The sequence below is a fragment of the Rutilus rutilus genome (genome assembly GCF_951802725.1).
Source record: "Rutilus rutilus genome assembly, chromosome: 22".
Lineage (NCBI taxonomy): Eukaryota > Metazoa > Chordata > Actinopteri > Cypriniformes > Leuciscidae > Rutilus > Rutilus rutilus.
In genome coordinates, this window is record NC_140227.1 from 14,425,183 (window position 1) to 14,440,959 (window position 15,777).

The following is a 15,777-nucleotide window of genomic DNA, read 5'->3' on the forward strand; positions in this document are numbered from 1 at the left end:
TCTGACCTTTTTTCTTAATATAGTTTTTCTATCGGATGCATGTAAAACTATAGTTGTAATAATATAGGGACACTTTAAAGCCACATTTCTAATGTTGAAGCTGAAATAGTGTGTTTCTAAAGGTCAGACAGGGCGGAAATGGTATTGTAAAACTAAATTAACCATTTTTAGTGCTATAAAGCTTAACTAACATTTAGAAGTGGACTTCAAGAAATGTATTAAATGCAATGAATGTGTTAGAATATGGCTATTTCAACAGTAAATTGTAAAGTGTGACGCTGTATTGTTGGTTGATGTTCCTCTTCTCTCTGTGATGGGAGATGCTGCCATGCTCTCTGAAACTTCCTTTCACCATTAAATCGATCAGAGTGAGTCAGCTCATGTTGTCTCCTGTCAGATTCGCCCCAGAACAGCTGCGTTTAGAGAAGAGGCTGCCAAACCAATGATCGCCCCCCCAGCTTTTCCTGGATCAGTTTGGTTTTTGTGGCTCATGGGAACTGAAGCAGCATGGACACGAGTCAGAGTCTGATCCAGGAACAGCACTCAGAGGAATCTGAGAATATGTGCCCGCAGGCTCAGAGACAGGAAATGCAGCATGTTCATCAGGCGCTCTGATTTGAACAAATTTCTGCACACCAATCACTTATAATTAATTCATTTGCTGAAAAGGTTGCAAATGTTATGCGAGGAGGAAACTGATTTTTGTGTGCGCCTGCAGGCCAATCTGTTGTCGTCCCACCGGAGTCTGGTTCACAGGGTGGAGACCATCGCTCTGGGAGACAAACCCTGCGATCGGGGAGAACATGTCACACTCTTCCTTTTCAACGACTGTTTGGAGGTAAAGCTCAGTCTTTCCTTGTCACTGCACCATAACTGCTCTTCTGAATGCGTTTATGGAAATATTACAGATGGGAAGGTCTCCCCCCCTCTCTTTTCTTCATAATGCAAATGCTCCATCAGCTTCCTAAAAGTAGCACCAATATATGAAAGACATTAGTCTTGATTTCTGGTCTTGTTTATGGGGTTTTTAATGATAGCTTTATGTCAAACTACCGGTACTAGCTAGATTTTCACTTTAGAGATTTTCTGTATAGTTCAAATACCAACTAGTATAACCCCAAGAAAATACCAGAATATTTATGATTCAAATATTTATTCTGTAACAATACTTTTCACTTTATTACTGTTTAAAAATGATTCATATACTCTCATATTTACAGTGTCAGGAAAATGTTACTTGATGCATTGTTTACTCCATTTGACATTTTTCATTAATTATTATTATTATTATTTTTTAACCTATTAGCTTTCTAAGTAACTAGCACATCTATTCAAACTAGATTTATCATGGTTTTTGGTGAATATCTCTTTTTTGGTCTTCCCTTCCCTCTGTCCTCCCTAAATTTCCTCCCTTTTTTTTCTCCAAAATTTCAGCATCCTCAACAATTGTTTGATCAGTTTACGGGTGAGCGGTACCGTTGAAGAAAAATGTGTATAATTTATGTGTGTTCAATCTGTGCTTGCTGACTCGACTCTCTGGTCTGTTTCCCCACTTGGTGAAGGGGATGCGTTTAAGCCCCGTGGAGGGGTTCACTCGCGTGTGCCGGCATGCGGCTGTGGTCCTCCTCGCCCAATGCCGGCTCTGGCCTAGTAATGAGAGCAGGGAAAGGGAAGACTCTGAGTGATCAATTATTCATTTTAGGAAGTCCTCTGTATGCATATCTGTCACCCCGATCTGCATTACACATTTCAGCTCTTCTAAAGCACCAGAAAGACTCCCCACTATTCCAGAAGAGAACATTGACATTCCTGCATTATGAAGAAAGCTGCATGTTTTAAGCGTTTAATAATGTGTGCGTGTGTGTGCTTTTTCCTTGTGTGTCTTCATATTCAGATCGCCAGGAAGAGACACAAGGTGATAACCACGTTCCGGAGTCCGTTGGGTCAGACACGGCCGCCCGCCCAGCTCAAACACATAGCCCTGATGCCCCTGTCCCAGATCAGAAGAGTCCTCGACATCCAAGACACAGAGGGTGAGGGGACCACCCGGCATTCTGCATTCTACCAAGTACACTAGTGCATATTTTAGTTTTCTGTGTTCTGAATTGGCACCCTGGAGAGGGAGGTTAAGTCTGGTTAAGTGTGTCAGTTTACTGTAGAGCTGGCTGATGTTGGTAAAAATGAATTGTATTTTGGTCTAAAACAGATTCTCAAGGACACTAAATCCTTAATCTTGTTTACTTTTACAAATATTGCCATACATAGCACATTTATAGTTTTATTAAACATTTTATGAACATTTTAGGTGAGGATGTAAGAGTTTTGATTTGATTCTTTGAAACCAGTTCAGAGAAATTAATCAAACTTGCAGGCTCTAAAATAATTTTTGTGATTGTCTATAGCGGATATGCTAATAAAACGCGTCTGAATTCTTTTATGCCAAACAAGGAAGTGGAAGGATCACAAAACTAATCTGATTCTGTGGTCTTTAGGAAATTCAATGGCCATAAAACGCATATAAAATCTTTGCAATATTCACAGCATTATTTTTTATCACCAGCAGAATCATTGAGAATATATTGTGAATTTTTTATATATCACCCAGCCCTACTTTACTGGATTTTGATGAGCTAAAGTCACAGTAAGACCATAATTTCACACCGTAATAGCACATTATTGATGAAGATCACATTCTGGAGTCTGGAAATTTGACTGAGATTCAAATCTGTGCGTCCACAAGAGCGGCTCATACTAGAATCAATTTCATGTTTCAAATGAACTAATTTCCCAGTAGTCCACTTGTTATGGTCCCATCAATGTATAGAATGAACTCCTGCCCTACATTGATTCCCAATGAATATTTTCACTTGGAAGGACAAGATCTGAAAGATGTTAAATGTGTTGTGAATGTTTGCAAACGAACAAAATGTCAGTGACAATGTACATCCAGCTGGTCATTATTAGAAAATAAACTCTGAAAGGGTCTCGTATCATCCTGAAGATTCATACCGCCCAGCCTTAGTTCTAGGTCACATCCCTGACCTCACATTTTTGTGTCTCTCTCAGATTGTCAGAATGCCTTTGCCCTGGTCGTGCGTCCTCCTACAGAACAGGAGAACCTGTTATTCAGTTTCAAGTTGACGGCCGAGGACACCCTCAAATCTGCCTGGCTCAAAACTCTATGTCGACAAGTGGCCAACACGATTTGCCGAGCTGATGCGGTGAGTGAACACGCGCACACACACATATAGAAACATGGTCACTTCCTCCTCAGATCATCCCCCTCAGGCCTGGAACAGAACTCAATTATTTATTTTATTAGCTCTGCTTTCTTTTATTGTGGCTATAAATTAGGAGGTTTGTGTGGGCCTTTTGGTGTTGGCTAATCCTATTAGATGCTCCTGTGTGGTTAAACTGGGAGGCAGATTAATGTAATTAAGAGTGGAATTGTACTTGAACTTTACACTTCAGACACAGACGTCTTTATCTTCATGCTGCAGAAACGCAGGTCCCGCCCAGGCCATCCACCACGGCACATGTAATTGGTGCAGGCGGACAGATGCATGTATTTCCCTTTATAATTAAAACAATCAGACCAAACCCTGCGGCTAAGTTCATTTTGGCCTGGCCTGCAGTTCTCCCATCGACCATGAGGTGGCGACCTATCCACACGTCACCCGCGTGAAATGCGGCCTCATTCCCTCTCTGCTCCTCTGAATATCAAGAAGTCCCAGCTGTTTGGAAAGCTAAACAGTGATGCTTCTCTTTGCATTTTGACAGGCCAGCAGTATCGCTGTGTATTTATTTAATTTTCCATGTCTTAAACAGGAAGATCTCATTCAGAGCACTGATCCTGACTCCGTCCAAGTGAGCACAAAGGACATGGACAGCACGCTCAGCCGAGCATCCAGGGCCATCAAAAAGACCTCAAAGAAGGTAGAGCGAGGAACCTGAAAACAATTACACGACACGCATGCAAATTTGGTCTTGCTGTCAATGTTCTGAATGCTTTCTTGAGAATGATATCATAAAGTAACTATTCTTAACTCAGTGCCTTGTAGAAAACGTATAGACTAATTGTGCATTTTTGTGTGTTCAGGTCACAAGAGCGTTTTCTTTCACTAAAACCCCCAAGCGTGTGCTTCAGAGGGCATTTATGGCCAATGGTACCCCAGATGAGAGGAGTCCTGGCCCAGATGGCGATCACATGGGCCGAATGTCCAGCAGCTCCACACTGGCTGTGAGTCCACACACACACACACTCTTTCTCTGTCTGTCTTTCTTCTCACAAATCCACTGGTCTAACACACGAATAAAATACGCACACCCGGTCGATTGATGCAGCATAATATAACGCACTCACATTTAAGATCTATTCACGCCATCCTCTTACTAATGTTCAGAAAAACACGCACAACAACATGATGCATCTATAGGATGTGCTCCTTCAAGGCTAATTCACTCGAAGAATAAAGCAAAAAGTGTTTTTGGAGCTTGTCATCCCTGGTCCCTATTCAAGGAACATGAACAAGAATTTTTTTTTTTTTTTTTTTTTTTATCTGTACGTTTCTGCTTGTGCGGAGCAGACTGAGCATTTTCAATTCCCTTTTCATAGAAATTTCCAGTGTGCTGTTGTTCTGAATATCAGCACGGCTGTGATTTGACGGAAGGAACTCAGTAATAGTGTATTTTAGTAAATGGTAACAAAAAAACCCTGCTATTAATCTAAAATTAAATATTTGTAGCTGTATGATTTAATGTATGTATTTTATAAATGAGCACATTTTGCTTAAATTAGAAAACAAATAACAACAATTGGTACTGATCTTTGACTGGTATCACTAGTATTGACTACTGAAATAAAAGGGTGTAATGGGTATAGTATGAATATATATTAAACTAATTTCCCTTTTGTCATATCACCACCTTTGCTGTTTAATTATCTTTACTTAAACTACCGTTCGAAAGTTTGGTCAGTACGATTTATTTTTTATAAGTTGGGTAGGCAGTTCCGGAGAGGCTAGGAATATAGCAAGTTAGCTTTTGAAAGCTTGAGATCCCACCCTCCCTTCACAGCGCTCTCCATAGCCACACCTCCTTCAAAACACATGAGCAAGAGCAGAATCTGCAAAGTGTCAGAAGATGAGAGACGGCGTTAAAATACTTCGTCTCAAAGCACATAACTTTACAATAATAATGAACAACTTACAAGAGCTCTTCCAACAACTTATAGAGCTCTTACTTGTACCACCTGACTGCTGCAGATTCATTTTGTCGTTGCTAGTGTTGAAATAAAAAGTAAAAATCTGGGTCTGAGGATGTGAACAGCTCCGGGTAGAACGTCACTGGTCTCCATCTCGTAATTATGGTTACGACATGATGTGAACGCAGCTCAAGTTCATTGTTTTGGTTCAGGAGGAACTGGCTGCTGTTTATTTTTGGCGCTGTCTTATTTTTTTTATGGTGGCTGGCTGTCTGTCTACAACTCTGCGTAGCCTTACGGAACGCGCTGATGACGTGCGATGTCTGCGCAAGCAGGTATGGAAATATGATGATTGATATTTAGTCGCATCACACTTAGTGTAAACAGGCATTTACATAAATTCGTATCTTTATTTAATCTCATTTTTCACAGTTAAACCTTTACAGTATGACTCGCCAATTCAGTTGGATTGAATTTCCCTCTCAGAGGATTTACTTGTTGCTTTGGTCATTCGCTCCTGTTTTTCTTTCCTTCAGCATAAGGCAGGGCTCCAGACTGCTGGTGTGACTAAAATTTGTTAAGAGGTCACACTGGTGCCACCACAACGTTGCCCAACTGATAAGAGCTGGCCTTTCTGTTGCATATTGGAAAAACTTAAAACGGCAAACGAAACAAAAGCAGAACAAAACCACGCTTCTCGTTTGAGCTGCGCAGCGTGGACCGTTTATCAGTTTGGACCAATATTAGACATCTGATCTCGATCACGCGACACCGTAACTACACCGTGCTGGGAAATCCAGTGACAAAGCATTTGAATTCGGTGCAGTGTTAATAACATCGCTGCGAGATCTAGTGAAAATATTCAAATTCAGTGCAGAATTCTCTGTTATAGAGTTATAGAAGGCTTTTCAGTCGACAAATCACTAACATTCACCATGCATTTAATGTAGCAACCTTAACTGCAGACATCCCACCCTGCAAAAACTCATTTCAGGGAGGTAGCATCAACCCCTCCAACCTCCACCCACCCAATATTACTACACAATATAATGTGTCTACATTATAATATAATATATTATAATGTGTGAGTTTCATCTCATCAGGTAGTAGTACATTAAGAGTCGTAAGCCGTATTACCCGGGTCGCTCGCTTGTATAAAATTTGCGGCAGTCAGGGAGCCGCTATCAATATGTGGGAGACTCACAGACCTTTAGGTAGAGGTGGGATGTCTACAACTGTAACCATGGTATTGTGGGAGAAATTGTCAAATGTTTTTACATTATTCATTTCAGGGTTCATTCATACAACCTTTTGAAAGTGAAATTCAAGCACTTTTTTTTCAAGGGCTTTCAAGTGCGTCACACTTTTTCCAGCTCTTCAAAGCTCTTAATATTATCCAATTTAATTAATGTGATGACCAAAAAAAAGAGAGTCATTTTTGCCAATAAAAACCAGGTTTTTACATGTTACTGTTATTACTGCATCTTGGCTCTAGCTCAGTGCTTTACGGTCAAATGTGCATTTCCAAGAAATAAACATGTAATATTATTAGGTACTGCAGTTAATAGCAAAAATAATAGTAATTTTCTGCATCTTAGTAATTTAATCATAATTTTATGATTAAATTACCTTTATGATTAAAAATCCCCCCAGCGCCACCATCTGTAGAACTTAGTGGCACCAGAGCTACTGCTCTCAAATGCTCAAATGTTCCTTGAAAAGGGATATTTTTACCTTTTTTTTATTTTTTATTATTAAGGTGATTCATGCACTGCTAAATATTTGAGAAATCCCTGCGTTCGTAATGAGATCGCGTTGAAATTTCACTTCCTCTTTCAATTTTAAAGTGAGTGATTGTGAAGCCATGCGATGCAGGGACGGAGCCAGATGAGGTTAATGCGCTCTCTCTTTCTTTCTCTCCATCTCCCTCTTCCCTCCGTGTGAGTGTAGATGTCTCGTTCAGCCTCCACGTTCAGTCTGACCGACTCTATTAAAAGCGCAGTGGTTCAGCGGTCAAACTCTCTGGACCATGCTCCGCGGCCCAGAGTCCCACTGTGTGTCCGCACTCCGTGCAGTCCAGAGAGAGCTCCCGAGACCCAGCTCAGTCCATCCGTCCTGTGCCTCCCAGCTCAGCCTGTAGCTCAGTGCAGAGAGCTGCTGGTGCCCCCCCAACCGCAGCGCAGGTCCCCGCGGCGGGAGACCCACCTGTAGGACTCTTAAATGTGAGCACAGCAGTTCTCCCTCTTTGACTCACTGTGACTTACTAACTCCTACTGTGTCTGGGGACGGTGTCAACACTTACTCACTAGCACACGGATGGGCTATGGTAGCACTCATTTATTATAGATGATCAGAGGATACGTTCAGAGGGATCACTTAAATATGAAAATTGTCATTTACTTACTCTCACCCTGTATGACTGAGTTTAAGTAATTTATTGTTGTAATGGTTAGAAATGTACTGGCCACTTTTTTTTCCATAATGAGTGAATGGGGGTCCAGATTGGCAGCAAATGACAAATAAAGCTCCATAACTGGAACGTAACTGAAATTGACCATTGTTAACTTGTCCTGACCTCTGAAGTAGCTATCATCTCATTCGCACTTCTGCATATTCAAACTTTTAACATTATGATTTACGAATATGCATCACATGATCAATAATTGGCCATCATATCGATGTCATGTCTTCAAAGTTGACACAATGCAGTATTATTTGTATACTACTTTAGTCTTTATTAACATTTTGAATTGGCTTTTTATATTTTCAGTTTAATTAATTTTATTAATAAATCAGTTTAAATGAATAATAAATTCAATTTATTAAATTTTTTTTTGGTCTTATTAATTTTAGTACTTTTTAAATTAAATTAAAATTATTTTTATTTCAATTAGTTGCCAAATAATTCATTCTAATTTAAGTTATTTCATTTCTGCTTTATTTTAATTAATGATACTTTTAATAGTTTAATGATAACAACCCTGGGATTTGGATCTGTTTCAGACTGAAATGCATCATATTATTCATATGAAACCCTTTTATAATATTTAAATAAATAAAAAAACATTTCCTTTATTTGTTTGGAGCTTGACAATCCAGGTCCCCATCCACTTTTTATTGCTTGGTAAATAACCTAGAAATTCTGTTAAAACACATTTTGTGTTCTACAAAATAAAAAAAGACAGAAATATCCTTATTTTTGGTGAAATATCCCTTTAACACAGACCTCAGATCATTTATGATGGGTAAAATATGAGACCAGCTGACACATGCTTTTATAGTTCCATGATTCTGAGTATAATGGCGGTTCTCATATAAAGACGTAATTGTTACTGTGGCATACGATGTGATTTTTTTTGGGGGGGGGGGATTATTATTTTTTTTTTTTAAATAAATCTCATATTTTTACTATGAGACTGTTACGAGATCACATTGGCATGATCTATGGGTGTGAAAGCTGTAAAGTGGCTGATGACCGTGATTTAATCTCCTCCTATTTCTAATTTAAACCCATAAAGTGTCATCTGTATACTGGAGTGTGTGTGCATGTTTCGTTTAGCACACAAGGCAATTCATCAAATGTTTTTTTCCCCTCATTGCCATCGGCCACCTTTATTGATCCTGAGGCCTCCAACGGCAGTGCAAGGCCACCTTAATTCTTATTAAGCAATGCTAAATAATAGGATTATTTGTGTGCATGTGTGAAAGCAGCCTGGTGCTCGTTACATCGGTGGGCTCATTAAGAGTAAAGCAAAATAAATTGGGTTTGTGGTTTGCTAACCTCCTTTTCACTCTCACATATGTTTAAAGAAGAGAATTTAGTATTATCCTCTGCATGTAGGTTATTCCTTTGGGTAACACTGTTGGTTCTGAAGGGTGAACACTTAACTAGGGTCAACTGTGTGCATTCTTACCTCAGCGAGCTTGTAAAGCCAATATCATTAACACGGATTTCTCCCCTCGCCTCTTCTAACCCCTCTTGAATAAACTTCTACAAAAACCTGTGAACCTCTGGCTTCTGCTAGAAGACTTAAAGGCACTGGCTTTTGGTTAAAAGACAGAAAATCTCTACATTATTTAATGTTTAGTTCCTAGCCTCAATCCATGAAGATGAGCTGTAGTTCTGTTAGGATTCTGCAGGGATGGGCGGTGTGATGGTGAATATACCGTGAACTGTTACTCTCATCAACAAAATTACAAAATAAAAATATTCTTTGACAAAGTTTTCATGAAAACTAGATTACAATTAAACTGTTAATTAAATATATACCATTGATGAAAATCGAAGTACATATGTTTGATGCCAATTTAAGCCAAATTAAACAATGACAAAATATTAAATAACTAAATATAAGCACATTTTATCATCAAAAGGCAATAAAAAAAAAAAAACTAAGTAACACTTAAGCTATGTAACTGTGGAAATGTTACCACTTTGCAGAGCAACATCCCACCTTGATACAGAACTTCAGTTAATGTGCAAATTCGATCTAAAATGTAAATAATCTCGTTTAATTCTCATTCAAAGCTACTTTTCTACAATTTCGATTGTCGCTCATCTAATCCAAATTTAGGGTCAAATTTATCAGTTAACTATTTTGAGTCTTGTTTTTTAACTCGTGTTACATAATGTGAAATCGTTAATGCCAGACTTAAAGGATAACTGTCGCCAAAATGCAAACTTTTTGTTAATCTACCCGAGGCAAACTTTCGTTTAAAAGCATAATTAGAATGGAAACGCCACTTAAGTTTGACCGTATTTTCATTTCCGGTCAAATTGCCTTTTGAATGGGAGTGCTTGGGGCACTACTATGATAGCATAAAAAATCGCTATTTTTAAAACACTAAAAAGGCTCGACACAACATGAAACTTTGCTCGAGGTACCGAAAACGAAAATGCGGTCAAACTTAAAAGTGGCGTTTCCATTCTAATTATGCTTTTAAACGAAAGTTTGCCTCGGGTAGATTAACAAAAAGACCCTAGGTTGCATTTTGGCAACAGTTATCCTTTATTTCATTCGAGATTTTTTTTATTTTTAAACTTGGTTGCAAACTTTTGTCGTCTTTGGTTTGTGAATGATTTAATTCACTGGATTATCCAATAGCACATTGATATTTATTGAATCAACTATTTTAAATTGCCCCCTATTATGCTTTTTCGAATATTACTTTTCATGTAGTGTAATATAGCTGTTTGTGACTGTAAAAAATCTAAAGTTTTAAAGATCAAAGTGCTCAAAGATAGTTATTGTCTCCTAAAAGAAAGAACTGCTGAAATTAGTCGTCAGCAATTCCAGTCTCCCTTCCTGTTAAAAACATATGTAACAATATAACAAATTTCCATAATGCCAGCCAGTCTTTATTGGCTGCCCACGAACAACGTCCACTTTGACCCGCCCTCAAACGCTGTAGCTCTAGCTGAGGCATGGAGTTTGGTTTGTATTGTCGACATATCAAGAATATGCTGTTTTCAGCACTGCAAATCCACTTTGCATGCAAATCAATAAGGATAAGGACTTGCGCTGGAATTGATACGGAAAAACTGACACCATTGTTTGTATCATGGTGTACCAATTGCTAAGGAAGCCTACAGAGTTGAAATTCAGATGTGGGCGCTGTAGATCAATCACAACAGACTGGGCCATCTGACCAATCAGAGCAGAGTAGGCTCGCGGTAAGGAGGGGTTTATAGAGACCGAATCATTTTCAGACTCAGGCAATTTATATTATGAGAAATTTAAAGTGACCTTGAATGCATGCAAACCTACTGTAGGAAACCTCCAAAACAAAATAGCATAATAAATGCACTTTTAAATATAGCATCGTAAAAAATGATAATGTTATCACCACTGTGTGAGTGATTTTATAAAATCACACTGTCATACCGCCCACTCCTAGACTCCAGTATGAATAGTTTGTAAAAAGTGCCCTAAGAGCATTACAGCTCAACCAGCACTCAAACCCTGCATTGAATCTTTAACAAGGTCTTCTGGGTATGGAAATGCACCAAAGGTTAACACATCCACCACGTCCAATTCAGCACTCTTGGGTCTTAAACTAATTACAGACTGGAATGGAAATAACTCAGTATTACCCTAAAACTATCCTTTCATCGCTATATTACATTTTTTCGTTTTCTTTTTCCAGGCTGTTCATTCTCCGTCCATGATCAACCTCTCCTCTGCCTTTGAGAGGAAGTATCACACCTTCAGCAGATCCACAACTCACCTGATCTGAACTTTGCGTTCTGCACTCTACAGTATTAAAATTAATTCCACACTATGGTACCACATCCGCCCGACGCCTCTAGCACATTACCCCCCCCACCCCCACCCGGGTTTAATTTACAGGTCCAGGACACACCAAATGAAGGAACGGCTTGTGTTGATGGCGACGTCTGGGCACATTTAATTAACATAGGGACATTTATAACTGTCGTGTTCTGATTTTATTAGAGTAGAGTTTTCACGCAATTGTTAACCACTGCAAGTATTTCATATGTTTTATTTCTTAATCTAAACTAATCTAGTTTTCAGCTTTTATAAAGCTATAGACATCTGGCCCGTTGCATTTTCAGTGGAAATGCACTGAGCTACCACAGCCATGTCTGGTTTAAAATGCGGCCTTGTACTTTTAGAAGTGATTTTTTTTATTGTTGATTCAGGGGTATTGGTTTCTAAAAGTCAAAAGAGAGTTGTTGTGGTCAGCCTGCCATATTTATTCTCCAGAATCACTTCTAAAAATGTTTATGTAAATCCTCCTTTCTGTCTCTATTTATGTGTAAATATTGTATTTGTCCTCATGTGATTGTCATACTAATTACAGTTCGTCTCTACCTTTTTGTAGTCTCTGCACTTACATCAACACCAACATGAGTTCATGTGTAAAGCAAAATTCACTTTAGTCTGTAAATGGATTCATATAATGTCCTTGCCTACTGCAGATTTGTTTGGAGTGGGTTGGTTTTATGTTATTGGTTTGACTACTTTTGAAGGTGACTTCATTTATTCTTTATCAATAAAAGAAGCATAAAGCCTTCGTGTTTGTGTCTGTTTGATAACCGTTATTTTTTATGTAGGAATCTGTTTGAAATGGGCTCTTCTATAAGATCTCAGATGAAAATGTAACATTGCAATCCATTTTCCTATCTTGCACTGTAAACTAAAGCATAGTTTACTTCAGTAGAAATCTCCTTCCAGGACGAAGATCCTTAAAGGCCCTATACACATTTGTTTTTAAATATACATGTTCACATGTAAAACTGATATTACGCTTAGTTAACTACATCTTTGGCTAGACATTTTCTTGCCACTGTCGCCTCTGGCTTGCTTAGTTGGGGACACTTAATATTCAACAATATTATTGATCCGACTGCGCTGACACTAATTGATGAGAACTGAGCAGGGGTGCGTTTCCAAAAAGCATAGTTAGCCAACTATGATCGCAATTTCCATTGAACTCTATTGGTAACGACAGATCTTGCGACCATTTGGGAAACGCACCCCTGGATGATGACATTACTGTTTGAACTAATTTAATAATTGATGATCTTTACACTGAAACTGAATCAACACTGAACTGACTTCAGCTGAACAATGACTTTTATTTATTTTTTTGCTTTACAGTCGAATTGAATTCTGTTTGCATCATTGAATCATCATCTTCCTGTTATCACTGTTAAGCTGCTTTGAAACAATCAGTATTTTATAAAGCACTATAAAAAATAAAGGTGACTTGACTTGTTGCCATCTCCAGTAGTTTTTGGTCCAAAACCAAAATGTAAGTCCTATATATTCAATTTATAATTACCCCAAAAATGCAAATTCTCTCATCATGTGCTCATTTACTCCCTCTAATGTCGATCCAAATCCCTGACTGTTCTGAACAATTGTTACCAGAAAAATAGTGGAGGCTTGGATCGCAGTCAACAGAAATGATAGTTTAAAATATTGGATCCATTCCCAGATTGAATGAGGGCCATTGTGGGTGATGTGTGTCACATCTGAATGTCTCTTTGCTCTTTAGATGTGTCATTTGACTCGTTGGAAGATGAACAGAAGGTTCACAATCATAACTGATGCAGCCAAACAGCTGTTCGACAGAAGAATCCGATGGCGTCACTTGCAGATTTATTTATGGGCTTGTAAAGAAACACATGAAGACCGATATGGACCATTGAGTCGGTTTTCAAAAGCATCAAATAGGCTAATTATTATGCAGTGTACCGTTGACACTTTTTCAACCCCTCAAACAATAGATTTGGAGGCTTAAGCGGCTCCGTCCAGTCTTGAGCAAATCTGTTGTGCCATTCCAGGGTGCTCATTATTGCACCAGGAGGCCTTTGCCTGATACTTGTGCTGTTTTTTCCTCCTTCAAAGCACAATCCGGGTTTTCGTTGTATCTGTGCACAGTTTGGCACTATACAGCCAGCCTTTGTTTCACCTAACTAAAGGTATAGATGCTGAATAGTATCCTGGATACTGAGCTAACCCTGGAGCCCTGGCTAAGAAAGGCCAAGAATATATATAAAAAAGGATAGCAGGGGTCTTTTTTTTCTTTTTATATTTGCCTTTATTCCACTTCAAAGCCAATAAATGCCTCTTGTTTGTCATTGGTTAGGCAAGTATAGGCCTTATGTTCTCGTTTGTTGTTTCATAGGCAATACGAGGTCACTGCCCCAAGCTTAGCTCTATCCTCAAAGCAAGTTTCAAAGAGAGTTTAATACAGTAAAAATGACCTGACCTGAGGTGCGAACAAAGATACGAATAGGATAACGTTAAGATACAAGCTAACAAGGCCGACAGGGTTTATATAGAGCAAACATTGCATCATTCAAGTTGGGGAGTGAAAACTCCCCATGATTTCATATGGCAAAATGAAATGTGTCTGATACAAACTCATAGGTCAGAATTTCATCATTTCACTTATCTCAACACAGAGAGCAGAAAAAACTCTAGCAGTTTTTGTTGAATAGCTGCTTCTGGCAATTTGTAACCTGGGGCCCATTTACACCTGCATTTTCGGTGAGCAAATCGGGCAGCACTTGGCCAAACTCAAAGCAAGTTGCAAATGCAAGCTAGATCATTTCGCACTGCTGAAGCCACGTCCCGACGGATTCTGACCACATTCGAAAAAGGTGTAAATGTGAAACCAGAGGTTGAGCTACAAATAATGATTCCTTTGACGGACTGAGTTGTGAATTTTCCATCATGCTTTATTTGTATCTGTTAATATTGTGATGCTTTTGACATTATCACACAAATTTTTTATCAGTGGCCAGAGCTCTTTTAGTCATATAAAGAACAGTTGCAGATTATATTCTTTTGATTCTTTTCTTCCAATGTGAAATACAACAGACACTGCATTCTTATGATCTCGATCACCGATTTAATATCCCATGAATTATTTCTCTGCACTCCTGGAATCTTTCACATCTCTCCCCAAATCCTCACTCACGTCTCTTTCCTGGTCTGTTTTACTCAAGGTTCTTTAAAACTTTTTGTAATGTTTTCTTCGCTTCTAATACCAGTTCATTTCCTTTACTGTAGAAATGTTTTCAAAGCAAGGGGATGCAATAAACCAGATACCTTATTTCTGATGTCAAAATAAAGCATTTTGAATTCTCTGTGAATGCATTTAAAATGTGGTAAATAACATTGTTACATTTTTGCATACTGTAAGCTGGAGTTCAGAGAAGCCTTTTCATACCGTTATAACCAAGCATTTTCAATTGATCTGAATTTACACTGTATATAAGGGATGCACCGATAGGGTTTTTTGACTTTCCCCGCTCCCCCCAGTGTTCCCAGGCGGAAAACCAACCTTGCAACTTGGGGACCACCGTCCCGGCAAGATAGAAATTGGAAGTCTCGTGAGAACGAGAACGAGCGCTAAACACGAATTGCTTTACGTCATGTCAATGCTCTATGATAATGTGTATGATGTATTACCCACCTCGGTAGACATAGCTCCACACGATACAGTTGGCTTGCTCCGATCCAGAGAATGTCTAATAAAGCGAGAAGTTTCACTCTCAGTACACTTCCGGCTTCTGAAATGGTTGCAGTTCCACTTTGATTCCATATGAGGGCGCTCACAGGACGAGTGCAGAATGAATGGAGGTCTATGGTAGTATACCCGTCAAAATCCACTTTTCTCAGGATATAATTTTTTGTCTAGTAATTTGAATATTGTATTCGAAAGGAGATGCAAAGAAATTACACATTGCTGGGTGTTAGAGTCACTTATTTGCTTTAAAAAGTCTTTTAAAGTGTCAATGACGTCATACACATCGTACGACCAGAGATACTGCTTTACGGCAATCCTTCAGTCACTCTGGTGCTTTCGCACTCTGCACTTTCTTTTCTCTCCAGGCATCGACAACACAGCTGGCACAGGTAAATACACGTGCTAGAAGAGTTTTCGTTTTGTTTGTTTCTGGTCCCGCTTCGGATGCCACGATGCCATCAAGCGGTATCTCTGGTCGTAATCAGTCCTTCACTGACCAATCAGCGTTCATTAGCAGAATGCTAGCGTGTTATGGGCAACAACAACTCAACCTGTAAGAAATCAAA

General features: G+C 38.9%; 1 protein-coding gene across 7 annotated transcripts in view; it reads left to right on the top strand.

Moving 5' to 3' along the window:
- Positions 1-12,241, top strand: part of ect2 (epithelial cell transforming 2) — a 29,888-nt gene extending 17,647 nt beyond the window's left edge. For 4 of the 7 annotated variants that reach the window (XM_084394487.1, XM_084394489.1, XM_084394490.1 and 1 more), the window contains 6 exons: positions 719-838; positions 1,895-2,033; positions 3,067-3,221; positions 3,829-3,936; positions 4,100-4,240; positions 11,351-12,241. In XM_084394487.1, coding sequence (XP_084250613.1) covers positions 719-838; positions 1,895-2,033; positions 3,067-3,221; positions 3,829-3,936; positions 4,100-4,240; positions 11,351-11,440 — 753 coding nt within the window. In that variant the 3' untranslated portion in view covers positions 11,441-12,241. Of the gene's footprint in view, positions 1-718; positions 839-1,894; positions 2,034-3,066; positions 3,222-3,828; positions 3,937-4,099; positions 4,241-7,153; positions 7,426-11,350 lie in introns of all 7 variants that reach the window. The other 3 variants (XM_084394484.1, XM_084394486.1, XM_084394485.1) reach the window with 1 other exon arrangement.
- Positions 12,242-15,777: the final 3,536 nt, after the last annotated feature.